Source organism: Falco naumanni, chromosome 1 (assembly GCF_017639655.2).
Source record: "Falco naumanni isolate bFalNau1 chromosome 1, bFalNau1.pat, whole genome shotgun sequence".
Lineage (NCBI taxonomy): Eukaryota > Metazoa > Chordata > Aves > Falconiformes > Falconidae > Falco > Falco naumanni.
The window spans coordinates 108,544,542-108,557,314 of record NC_054054.1 but is presented as its reverse complement, the minus strand read 5'-3'; the positions used below and the strand labels follow the sequence as shown (position 1 = coordinate 108,557,314).

General features: G+C 47.1%; 2 protein-coding genes across 2 annotated transcripts; one reads left to right on the top strand and one right to left on the bottom strand.

Moving 5' to 3' along the window:
• On the bottom strand, positions 1 to 2,063 carry UBB (ubiquitin B). Its single transcript, XM_040617579.1, has 2 exons — positions 1,933 to 2,063; positions 1 to 1,307 (listed from the first exon to the last, which is right to left on the bottom strand). The coding sequence occupies exon 2, from the start codon at positions 1,299 to 1,301 to the stop codon at positions 156 to 158; it is 1,146 nt and encodes a 381-aa protein (XP_040473513.1). The 5' UTR covers positions 1,302 to 1,307; positions 1,933 to 2,063; the 3' UTR covers positions 1 to 155.
• A 7,021-nt stretch (positions 2,064 to 9,084) lies between these two features.
• Positions 9,085 to 12,458, top strand: CENPV (centromere protein V). The gene is made up of 5 exons (XM_040617637.1): positions 9,085 to 9,374; positions 10,390 to 10,488; positions 11,266 to 11,335; positions 11,731 to 11,845; positions 12,205 to 12,458. The coding sequence occupies exons 1-5, from the start codon at positions 9,124 to 9,126 to the stop codon at positions 12,327 to 12,329; spliced, it is 660 nt and encodes a 219-aa protein (XP_040473571.1). The 5' UTR covers positions 9,085 to 9,123; the 3' UTR covers positions 12,330 to 12,458.
• The last annotated feature ends 315 nt before the right edge of the window (positions 12,459 to 12,773 follow it).

Below are 12,773 nucleotides of genomic sequence, written 5' to 3'. Positions count from 1 at the left end.
TAATGTGCAACAGAAAACTTTATTAGCATTTCAGACAGTTGTTCAGCAGTTACTTCAGCTTGCATTAACCTTGCTCATTTAACTTAAGACATGTAATAACTACAGTGCAAACACAAGTGCTACGGCAATCTTGTCAAGCAAGATGCACCATTAACTTAACAGCCACCCCTCAGGCGGAGCACAAGATGGAGGGTGGATTCCTTCTGGATGTTGTAGTCTGACAGGGTGCGCCCATCTTCCAGCTGCTTGCCAGCGAAGATCAGCCGCTGCTGGTCGGGGGGAATGCCTTCCTTGTCCTGGATCTTGGCCTTCACATTCTCAATGGTGTCACTGGGCTCGACCTCAAGGGTGATGGTCTTGCCAGTCAGGGTCTTCACAAAGATCTGCATGCCACCTCTCAGACGCAGCACAAGATGGAGGGTGGATTCCTTCTGGATATTGTAGTCTGACAGGGTGCGCCCATCTTCCAGCTGCTTGCCAGCGAAGATCAGCCGCTGCTGGTCGGGGGGGATGCCTTCCTTGTCCTGGATCTTGGCCTTCACATTCTCAATGGTGTCACTGGGCTCGACCTCAAGGGTGATGGTCTTGCCAGTCAGGGTCTTCACAAAGATCTGCATGCCACCCCTCAGACGAAGGACAAGATGGAGAGTGGATTCTTTCTGGATGTTGTAGTCTGACAGGGTGCGCCCATCTTCCAGCTGCTTGCCAGCGAAGATCAGCCGCTGCTGGTCGGGGGGGATGCCTTCCTTGTCCTGGATCTTGGCCTTCACGTTCTCAATTGTGTCACTGGGCTCGACCTCAAGGGTGATGGTCTTGCCAGTCAGGGTCTTCACAAAGATCTGCATGCCACCTCTCAGACGCAGCACAAGATGGAGGGTGGATTCCTTCTGGATATTGTAGTCTGACAGGGTGCGCCCATCTTCCAGCTGCTTGCCAGCGAAGATCAGCCGCTGCTGGTCGGGGGGAATGCCTTCCTTGTCCTGGATCTTGGCCTTCACATTCTCAATGGTGTCACTGGGCTCGACCTCAAGGGTGATGGTCTTGCCAGTCAGGGTCTTCACAAAGATCTGCATGCCACCTCTCAGACGCAGCACAAGATGGAGGGTGGATTCCTTCTGGATGTTGTAGTCTGACAGGGTGCGCCCATCTTCCAGCTGCTTGCCAGCAAAGATCAGCCGCTGCTGGTCGGGGGGGATGCCTTCCTTGTCCTGGATCTTGGCCTTCACATTCTCAATGGTGTCACTGGGCTCGACCTCAAGGGTGATGGTCTTGCCAGTCAGGGTCTTCACAAAGATCTGCATGTTGAACTGCAAAACGTACAGAAATTTCAGCTTTAACTACTTAATAAGATGCAGTCTTTAACTACTTGTAAGAAACAACTGCCATTTCACACTGTAACACCAGTTACTGTTTTGTATTTATGAACATTTTCTATAAATATTCCCCGAATTTCGACTAATAAATATCTTTTCAGGTTCGGCATGCTGTATTACTCTAGCGGAGTGCTCGCATTACCTCTCGCCAGTGGCTCCCAAAGCCGGCCCAGCCCCCGCCCCCCCCCCCCCCCCCCCCGTAACCCTGCGGCACAGGGACCGCCCGGCAGGCAGCTGCGCGGCGCCGCTCCCCCGGCAGTGACTCAGCAGCCCGCTTCCGGGCAAGGCGGTGCGGCCTCCGCCATCTTAACCTTAGACTCTCTTCCTACTTCCCATAAAATAACGATTTTATTTGTCTTCTACCCCCCTCCTCACTCAACGACACACTTCAGAGCACGACGAGACTCCGCACAACCCTTCTTCCCCCCCCCCCCCGCCCGCCCCCCCCCCAAAAAAAAATCACTGCCCCACAAGCACCCGTTTTATGCCTCCCTAGCCACACCAACACTCTCGTTCCTCCCCCTTCGAAACCCCGAAACAATCCCATCTCCCGACTCACGTCTCACGTCGCCGGCCCTCAACGATACCTCTCAGCACTCTCTACTTTGTCCCGTCGCAGCACGGATATGCGCTGTGACGCAGCACCACCCTTATTTATACGGTTCCTGTCAGAGCCAGACTCCGCCCTCGTAAGCTGACGTATCCATCCGCCTCCTAAAGTAGTCCCAAGTAAAAGACCACTGTTTTGCAAAATACTCGCCTTTCTTCTCCTGAAATCTTTCTGGAGGGGGCAAACGGACCCTGGACTCCTAGTGCGGGGCCTCGGACCCTTAAAAATCTGGAACTTTCTGAGTGCGCGGATGAATCTGGAGGCGCGGTGAAGCGGTTACCAGAAAGAACAGCAAGCTCGGCAGAGATTGGCACAGCAGCCAAAGAGTGGGTGTTGATTGGTTGGTCCGGGGGCAAGCCAGAGAAGGGCGGGGGGGCGGCTGTAAGGAAAGCTCTGGAAGATTCGGGTGCTACTCAGAGCTGATTGGTGCGCGGTGAGGTCAGCCCTGTTGCTAGGGGGGAGCCGCCTTGCGGAGGCAGATTTTGGCGGGGAGGGGTGTGCGCGCATGCGGGCTGGGGCTGCCGCACTGCCCTGCGCGGTGGGGGAGCGGTGCCCGCGGGCATGGCGGCGGTCTCTTTTAGCCCCTTTTGCGGCCCCACACAACGCTTAGGGGAGAGCCTGGCCTGGGCTGGGGGCACAGTACCCCGGAGAACGAGAGGTAGCACTTGGTGCATGTGTTCTGATGAACCACTGAGATCGCAGCGCATCTGCCTGACCCCCTCCCCTGGGTGGTGTGAGGTGATTCATGGCAGAGCCTGGAACAATCTGTAAGGCCAGGCCTGTCGCTGTGAGAAAAAGCCGGGAAGAGCTGAAGTGACCTTAGCAAAACTAAAAAGATGTTACTTAGAAATGTGGCAAGTGTCAGTGACTCGTGGTGCGTCATGCTTGCTGCCAGTGAGCTTGCCCCTCATCACGCAGCCCATTTCCTGCAGCCCTTTGAACCCATTTCAGCCAGCTGACAAATTCTTTAACGTGAGGTTGCAAAACAGGCCCTGTAATGAAATGCTGACATCTGAAATTCAAATGGTTGTTTACTTGCCTTCAGAACAGGAAGCTTTGATCAGGTTATGGAGCAACTGCCATCTGTGAACTGATGAGGAAACATGCTTCGTATTAATTATGCTTCATCATACCTTTCGGAGTGGCTTTTAACTCATTTTACATCATACTATATCTGGAGCACACAAAATCCAAACAGGTTTTTACATGGCAGTGTTTTATCTGCAGCTAGCTCCTGGCTTCCCTGAAGATGAACTTGCTGTTAAATCCCCCACTCACAAAGCATAAGCACACAGGTAAAAGGCACGATTGGGCACAGAGCTACTCCATTTCCCCCTTAAAAAAAAAAAAAAAAAAAACCCAAAACCAATAAAAAAGCCCACCACCACATCCCTTGTGCTTTCCTTTCTCCTAACAGGGCTTGTGTCTGCCAGTGCCTCCTGGTTTACAGTAAAAAAGGAAATAAATCATCCCAATGGCAATTATTCATGATGTAGAAGGGGAAAATGGTAACTGCAGAGTTCAGAGACAGCTCCATGGCAATAACCAACCTTGGAAATACTCTTCAGCTATATAAATTTAGGAAAAAGGCAGATTTAGGCACTAGCACATTTGTTTTCTTTATGCTGTCAGTGTTTCCAATAGGTTCATTTTGTTTGCATGGTGCAAGGGTGCCTAAATGTTTGCTCCAAGCCTGTATGTCCCAGGCACTGCTCCAGGAACAGTGTCCCCCAGCCAAACAATATCATGGAGTCCTGAGAGGAAGGCCACGAGTAAGTAATATTTAGAAATGTAAAAAGCCACATCTGTTAAGCTGGAGATTAACCACAGGCTAATCTAAAGATTGGCCTGTGTTTGAGGACATCAGGCTTGTGTTAAGGATTTTAATGTGCATGTCTTTGTTTTTTAATGTCCCTCTAGATGGGAGAAATTTCTGTTGTTGTTGGTTTTTTTTTCTCCTCCTTTCCGTGTAAACCAGAAAACACAGGAGCCCTCGTTTTATTTTAAGGTATGGCTAAATCCCATGACTAATCTGCTTTCACTATTGTTGTTCAGTTTCTGTTAAGATGTTCAAATCAAGAGATCAGAATAAAGTCTCCACCTGATGGGTCTACAATGGGTAGTTCTTTAAACACCTTGTTAATAATGGCTCCTGAAAAATTCATTCTTCAGGGAAATGATGTTATCCAAAGCAAGTGCAGACAGCAGCATGCTGACATCGAATGCAGACTCCATTTTAAAAATAATTATGGATTAAATACATCAGTTCCATGCAAAAAAGCCTCATTATTTTCCTCAGTTATCCCTCTGTCAAAAGAGATAAACAAGAGTTAGGCTTTGTGCACACAACTCCAGAGCCTAGCAGAATTAAACTAATTTCTGTAGCCTTCGGGCAGGGTACTCCACACAGGCCACCATTAGCATTCTGAAGCCTTCACTGATTGGATTAATTTAATTCTCCTAAGTACTAATCTGCAATAGCCATCTACATGCCAGTACAGAACCCACTTCTCCTGTCCCAGGGTGGGCTGAATACACATAGCTTCTTAAATACCTCTTTTCCTGGCCCTTGGCTTTTTTCCCTGTGGTGAACTCATGCCCCAAATGTTACGTATTTCATACCTGCACAGATTTTGTATACTACTTCAATTATAATGATTATCAAGGTGAAAGGTACTTCTTTTTAAAGTCAGAATGCAGTGTTTATATATTGCAGGCCAGATTCTGCTGCATTTTCAAACATTACATGGTACAGAACAATCTTCCAAGCTGGAGGTGATGGCCTTATGACTTCCTTTTACTGAATTTCAGCTTTACTTCAGAATTTCTGTAGAAAATATTTCACTACCTGAATTTGATACAGCGAAAGGAGATCTGTTTATTCTTAAATGGTGCAGGAACTGTTTTGGTTGTACAAAGCAGATGTATTTAACATACATACAGTGGCAACTGTTCCTAGAGTAGCTCTTGGTGAATAGGGATCATCAAGCAGCTGACTGTGAACTGTATATAAATAAATGCAAAGCTGAAAAAACAAATCTGTATCTTGTGACTGGCCTGACTGCACAGGTGGTTCCAGCCTTTGCCAGGGCATGGGGCCTGCAGTTGGGAATACATACTTCTTTCCAAGTGGTTTCAGAAGTAGGTCATTGGGCAGTAGTACAAAGCAACCTACTTTCAGAAAAGAAGAATCCGGTGTCCAAGAAATGTTTCTAACAAATCTGTACATTCTAGAACACAAGCTGGGTCTGTTTTTAGGTATGTTAAGTCCTAGCAACAGTGTATCATTTCTACATGAGCAATGTCAAATGGAGCAATCTGTTTATCTTTAGTTACAAGGGTTTAACTTGGGACAGCCAGCCAATCAGGCGATTTGAGTATGTGTACCAAGTTCAGTATGGTACCTTTGTTCAGATAAAAGTAGGGCTACTTGCCAGAGGGAAAAAACAATGTATATTCCTATCTCATAATATTACTCATAACTACCTCAGGACTCTCTGTATATGCCACAGGATAATTATATTTACCTATACACGGTTGTGGAGATAAATACTTTCTCCCCAAACCCGTGACATTGCACCAAGGCCCAGTCCCTGCTGAAGTTCCAGCCACAAGACAAACAGAGCTGTGGCATATTACTGCTTGTCCCTGTACTGCCAAGCTCAAGGGTTACAAAAATAGTCACAGTTCAAAGTACTGTGAGATAGACTGTCATATTATGAGATTACCAAAATAAGACAACTATCTGGGTTTTGTTTTTTAAGCCTTATGCTAAAAATACCTTAAATAAACAAAGTTTTTAATAAGCTACCAACTTCAGGAGCTGAAAGCATAAGAAAAACAAATAGGTATCCAGATTTGTAGTAAAAAGAAGAAAATAATCAATACTCCTTTGCCTCGCTGTTTGTTTAAAGCATATTTTGACTTCGCAGAGTACATGGGATACAGCTTTAAGACCTGGGCTGCCATGATAAACAGGCTTGGGCATGTCTTTGTAGGTCTAAACGACCCAGAGGAACATGTGTCAATTCACTATGCTTCTGATGTAAGACTTCTAAGGGGCATTTTGTAAAGACGCCATCAGCCTAAAATCACAGGTTTGTGCCTGCGTGTTATGCCAGTGAAAGCAACAATTAACAGCTAGGTCTATTCTAAAAATTACTTGTCTGCATCTTTTCAGTCTGCCTCCTGCCTGTGAGTCTTTTGGATCTGATCCAAGCTGCACTGCAGTGAAGGAGCTCTCTTTGTTCACGTTCTCGCTGCTGCTGCGTCTGAACCGATTTAGTATGTGGTTTCTGGGGTGAGGTTTTTCAGCAGGATAGCAAAGAAGCACCCTGAAAAATAGAAAGATAGAAGAAAGAAGTCCTAAACTGTTGTTATTCATTATTATTACGTTTCAATAGAATCTCTCCAACAGCAAACAAAACCAAATACTGTCAAGGCCATCCATTGGCACAGAGGTGATAGCTCCTGTATTTTGTTTTCAGATCCATCTCGGATCTCTTGGTGGTGAGGAGAATGTCCCAAACGCTTCCCCCTCCACAACAGAAAGACTAAGATCCAAGCACTGACATTTTTCTCCCCTGCTCAAGCCAGTAGTTTTAATTACCTCTGTTCTTTTAAGTGTGGTGTTGGCTATACACTCCTCCTAGTCCCCTGCTTCTTAGATGAAAAGCATCTACAGTTCCTAATTCCCTTTAACCCACAAAAGTGTAGCTGCTTTCAATGCTGCTTTTGTGATGAAAATGCCCTTACAGACAGAATCTCAATGCAGGCTGCAAGCCAGGTCTGCAGAGCTGAGTCATTGTTACACAAGCAGAGCTGAGATGGCACAGAAAAATATCTTTGTACTTTAACATTAAAACACGCCAGCTATTGAACTTCAAATATCACAAGACACCTAAAGAGAACAGTGAGTGATTTACTGGACTTTTCCTCTTGTCCATCCCTTCGTCTTTCTGAATAATTCTTCCTTCTCCATTTTGTCTCAGAAGCTTAGGAGCAAAAGCATTCTTCATCAAGCTACTGGCTTCTACTAAAGTTCTGCAAACATTGCATCAGATCTGGAAGTAATGTACCAGTGAAAGCTGTTAACTCTTTGGGCACTGGGAAATGCCCTGTGCCCGCTGACAACACAGTACACAACCACTGACATTTAGGGCTTGAAAATCAGAATACCAGTGAAATTCATCATCAGCCAGAGATCCACTATGAAGCTCTTGACTTGATTATTTATGTGAGACCCAGTTTTGAGCTTTAAGAGTCCTCTGTAATAAGATATGAAACTAATGAAATAGGAGTAAGAATTTATTTACTATAGCCTTCTGAAAACAAAACTGCATTTTGTTCTTCCATTTTTGTCTTCCAGATCTTTATTCTGAAACGTCACAGAGAACAGAATTTAGCTTCTCAAAAAACTTTCCACATTTAAAATATGCTGAACTAATTTGGAGGGGCACAGAGAGAGATAGATTCGCAGATACTACATGGACTGCACACTCTCTTGTTTTTTGACTGGAAGTGCTTTTTGAGAGTGTACAAGTGCTAGTGTCTCCTGTCTGGCAGAGAGGAGGTCCTTTGTGTGAACTGATCACTAACAAGCTCCTCAAAGATGTTGTGGCTTTCAGTTCAGGGCAGTGAACTGCTTTTAGAAAAGGGCAAACCGTGTAAGCTGAAACCTGCCATACCCCACACCAAAGGCAAATGAATCCATGCTGCAAACTGCACAGGCTCAGTTTCAGTTTGTCGTCTCCAGTTTCACCTCAGCGACTTTTTCTCCCAAAATATAAAGTGACTAACATGAAATCTAGTGTGACTAAAGGTCTGGGAGTGGCTCAGATCAGGAGCTACAGATGAACATGCTGGCATGGGTCACATACAATGTATTTAAATGGTTCTATTAGGATGAGTAACCAGTACAGAGGTTCGTAGGAGGAATAACAGGAAATTGCAAGTCGGTGCCCTTTGCTATCATCAGAGAAGAGAGGTGCTGAGCCACGGGATTGTTATGCGAGTCCCGGTATGTGCCATCTCAGGAAGCAGCCTACACACTGTAGTCGCATGTTTTTAAAGCTGTTTTCCAGACCAGAGAATGTAAGAGCTGTTCCATTCACCATTGTCCAGTTGCTTTGCCATATTGCTGGCTGAGACATGTACCTTTGGAGCCTCTTTTCCCCCACAACACTGTCAGCTCACTTGTTTCCATCTTCCCCTGTTCCCCTTTTTGAAAAGAGCAAGACATTAAGTCCTATTGAAAATACACATTCTCCATTATAAATCAAACAAAATATATTTCCAGTCCTGCAATACTGAGCACAACGATTCATCCCTGGCATGACTCTCCCCCCTGCCAAATGTGACTTGGACATGTACAAGTTTTGTACTTCTCCCCTGCATTGAATAGTTTTACTTGAGAAACAGCACTGTCTTTCAGATGTTCAAGAATAACCATGTCTAAGATATTTACTGCTAGAGGAGTGCTTTTACATTTTACTAAGGGTGGGGTTTTTTTTGGTGTTTGTTTTTTTTCTAAATGTATGCCCTATCTTGTTTTCCTTTTTAAGACTCTGGTGATGGGATTTGTGAGCAGTTGTCTGGTGGGAATGGCGTTGGAAGCCGTTTCTCTGTGAGGCTGTTGTAAGGATTTCAAGCCTCAGAAGGGCCAAATACGCTGCTGCAGGTGCATCCTGACACGCTGCAGTGCTGCTGCCTTGTTTCTAAACGAGCGTGGGTGCACGGCAGAGATGCGACACGACATACTTTTAACAGCACCTCAGTTCTGCAAAGCACCTCGACATCCTTGAGCACGTGAGGCATCGTATGTTTATAATTAAAGGAAACCCCCATGCTCGTGCTTGTGGGTACCTGGCATTTCTGCCGTTACAAGCGATTTTACAGGGGAGAGGCGAGCCTGCTTCTCTCGGGGTAAGGCGGCTAGCAGCGTGGGGCGGGATTCTCCCGTGATTCCCCGTTCCTGCCCGCTCCCGCTGCCCACCGCCCCGCCGCCGCCCCCATCCCGGCCAGCAGCCGCGGCCCCGCCGCCGACACGGCCCTGGCGCCCCCCCCCCGCGCTGGCGCTGCGTGGTGCCGCGGCACTACGGCGCCCCCTGGCGGGCGCGGCGCACCAGCGCTCGGCGGCGCATGGGGCGAGCCACGGCGGGCAGCGCACGGCGGCCCCGGCGGGGCAGCGCGGCCGCCAGCTCCCCCACGGGCGGGAGCCGCCGGGGGCGAGGGAAGGCGGCGGGCAGACCCCCCGGCGGCCCGGGGGCGCAGGCACAGTCCCCCGGCCCCGGCGCCTTCGATCTGGGGGCGCAGAGCGGGCGCTGGGCCGCCTTCCAGGAGCGGCACCGGCTGAGCTGCGAGGAGGCGGCGCGGCTGCTGCTGGACGCCTAGTGAGTACGGGGCTGGGACGGCACTGCCTGCAGCTGCCCGGCTGGGCCGCCCGGCCCGGCGGCTCCTTCCCCGGTATCCTCGTCCCCCCGGCAGCGTCAGCACAGCAGGCGCCACGGGCTGCAGGAGAGCTGCAGGGCCTGGGGTGGGGGGCGCACGCACCACCGAGACAGCGGCTTTTCATGCTAAAGCTTCTCATGTTCTAGGGCTTGCCCCTCAAAAACGCCCTTGGGGCCGCCGTGCGGGATCGGCGAGGCGAGGCTCCGCAATCTCCACCCAGTCCCCGGGCTCCCTCCTGAGCACAGCACAGCACCGCACCGCTGGGCTGCGATCCGTAACTGTCTGGGGGAGTGAAAACAAAAAAGGTTTTTCCTTTGCATTTTGCGGTTGACCTCGTGGGGTGATGCTGCCCAGTTGCTGTGGAGGCGGCCTGGGGGAGAGGGAGAGGCACAAGCTCAGAAATCCCTCAATCCTGAAGTTCCTCTGCAGTTACAATACAAAATAAAATGCATTTCGAATAATATGTAGAATCCACTTCTCTCAGCTTTTCCCAACTTTTAAATGGAGGAGTATTAGTAGTGCTGGAGCAGTTGTTGGAAAATTGTGGGAAAATTCAGTTCCCAGTTCCAAGAGGGTCGTCTTGTGATAATACCACTTGTTTTCTGTAGGGTTGTGCACGGCTAATGCCTGGGTCAGCATTTGGACCCAGACTGTGGCAGGGAGCGTATGTTTTGTATTGCATGCGGAATGTACTTAACTGTTGCTCTTCATTTCTTCCTTCTCACCATTTTAATTAAACCATAGAAGCAATTGCTGCAGAGGACAAAAGCCATTCTCTACCTCATTCTGGCACTTTTTATTAAAATACATCTGAGCGGATACGTTTTCTGGGGTTCTGCAATTGCTCAAAGCATAACTGAATAATGTAGTTTACGGCCTTATGTTATCTTGGCCCAAAAAAAAAAGAAAAAAAAAGAAGAAATATGATCACAAAACCTCTCTTGTTTCTCTCTCCAGTGAATACAGAGGTTTGGTCAAACACACAGGAGGCTGTCACTGTGGAGCCGTCCGCTTTGAGGTCTGGGCTTCAGCAGATCTGCATGTTTTTAACTGCAAGTGAGTGGAGTTCTTTGTTCCCTATTCTTATAGATGAATATAAGCTCGTACGCTTTTCCAATCCATACCTTAGAGGTAAAGAAGATGACGTAACTGCAGAACATCCTCTGAGCTGTTCCATAGGGCATAGTCCTAATTATGTTCTAATCCAGTATGTGATCAGTGCTGGTGATTCAGGTACCGATTCTCCAGGCAGGAGTTCAGGTCTCACATCCATGCTCACGCAGTAAATGTCAGGAGAGATCCAGTGAATACAGGTGCTCAGCCATCTGCTTTATTTTTCCTCCAAGTGCAGTGTGCTCAAAGCACACCAATCCTTTTTTGGTCTTCTCTGACCACATGTACTTCAGACTACAACATAGTCTGATGTCATTAGTGATCCCCCTTTGCCTGCAACTAGTTTGCTTTTACTTTCTTGTTTGCAAGGTAGTTAAGCTGGCAAAATTGACAAAGTCTGGTCTGAAAGATTAAATGGATTTCTCAGGGCTAAAGTTTGTCCTGTTAGTCTGTTGAATATATGAAGAAAGAATGTCATGGTGTGTTTGGTGTGGGAGAATACCTTATTGGTGTACCTGTGTAGGGTCAGTCTGTTCTATGGGTGTGCTTACCCAAACATGACTGATGCCATGAGTCCAATTCTGCCACTTACCTCTGTGATGCTAACCAGGAGCCATTTTAGCTGTCAGTGGAATTTCTGTTGTCAAGAAGTCCATGCTAGATCTGATTGCTGTACTACAACTTGTCTGCTGTTTCTAGAAAGGTCTTTTTCTTTTACAGTTGCAGCATTTGCACAAAGAAACAGAACCGACACTTCATTGTCCCAGCGTCACGTTTCAAGCTGCTGAAGGTAGAGTAAGAATGCAGTAAGAGCATGGCCATGAACACGAGCCATATAATCCAGTGTTATCCTCAAACATGCAAGTGGCAGCCAGTTTTCTATCCTGTTTGTCTATGGCTGCTTGGGGGAAATGGCTGAATTTTATGCCGTCTGGTGTGGGTGTGTTAGGGCATCTTACTTGCTGAGCCTGATATTAGAGCTCTTGCAGTTGTCATGCTTGACTGTTATGGACACATGTATATACAAAGCACAGCGGTTCAGAAAAGGAGCATGAATGCAGAACTATCTCAAGTAAAGACATGAAGGTGGTATTTAAAATTTTACATTATTTAGCTACAGGCCCATAGAAAGTAACTAATACATATATTAATGTGGAAAACTTACATTGCTTTTCATTTGCTTAGGGTGCTGATAATTTGACAACATACACCTTCAACACACATTGTGCCCAGCACACATTCTGCAAGACCTGTGGTGTACAGAGCTTTTATACTCCTCGTTCTAATCCAGATGGTTATGGTAGGTAGAAAGAGTAAGCTGTGGTAACCAAAGTTAACCACCAAGCAAACCTTGGATAAAGACTCCATTGGATGCTAACATGACAGCAGTGAGCAGCATGTATCTTAAGAGTTTGTCCCTAAAGTGCTAAACATGTGGAACTGCAGTTTGAACCTGCAGCTCCTCCATAACGAACAGTCTTACCCTATGACATGTGGGTTTCTGCCCATGACTGCTTTCTCATCTAGGCTTCTCAGCCTTACAGCCATAGCTGGGCTAAGCATTTACTGTTCCTCGAGATGCTCCATCCACAGTGGTGCAGGCATCTCCCACACTTTATCTCTGACAAGCAGGTTTCTATGTATTCTGTCTTTCTTCAGGAATAGCTCCCCATTGTCTGGATGATGGCACTGTGCAGAGCATTATCACAGAGGATATCAATGGCAAGGAATGGGAGAAGGCAGTGAAGGAACATAAGACCATCAAAGACATGTCAAAACCCTGACACATCCCTCCAGCAGCTGAACATGGAGCAGTAGTCTGGGCCTCCCTGGATGACGATTGGCAAAATCAATCTCTACATTACTGTTCTCTGTTCTCTGTTTCTTAAATAAATCTTTCTATGCTGCCTGTCATTAATTTGTGACTTTCAGTTTTCAAACTACCTCTGTTCCATAAACTACCCCAGGACTGCTGTTCTGATACTTTGTCCTTAGCTGAGCTCAAGTACCAACACACCCCGCCGCCATCCCCCCCCCCCCCCCCCCCCCAACTAATCTTTGCTTGTATGAATATTCCCTGTGTTTCAACTCTGGCTTATAAAAATGTGCTATATATAAGATAATCTTTTGCATAGGACACAATACTAATTTACAGTTTTTTCTCCATTGACTTCAATTAATTGACCATGGATTTAAAGCCAAATGGGATTTGAAAGAGCTTAGCAGGC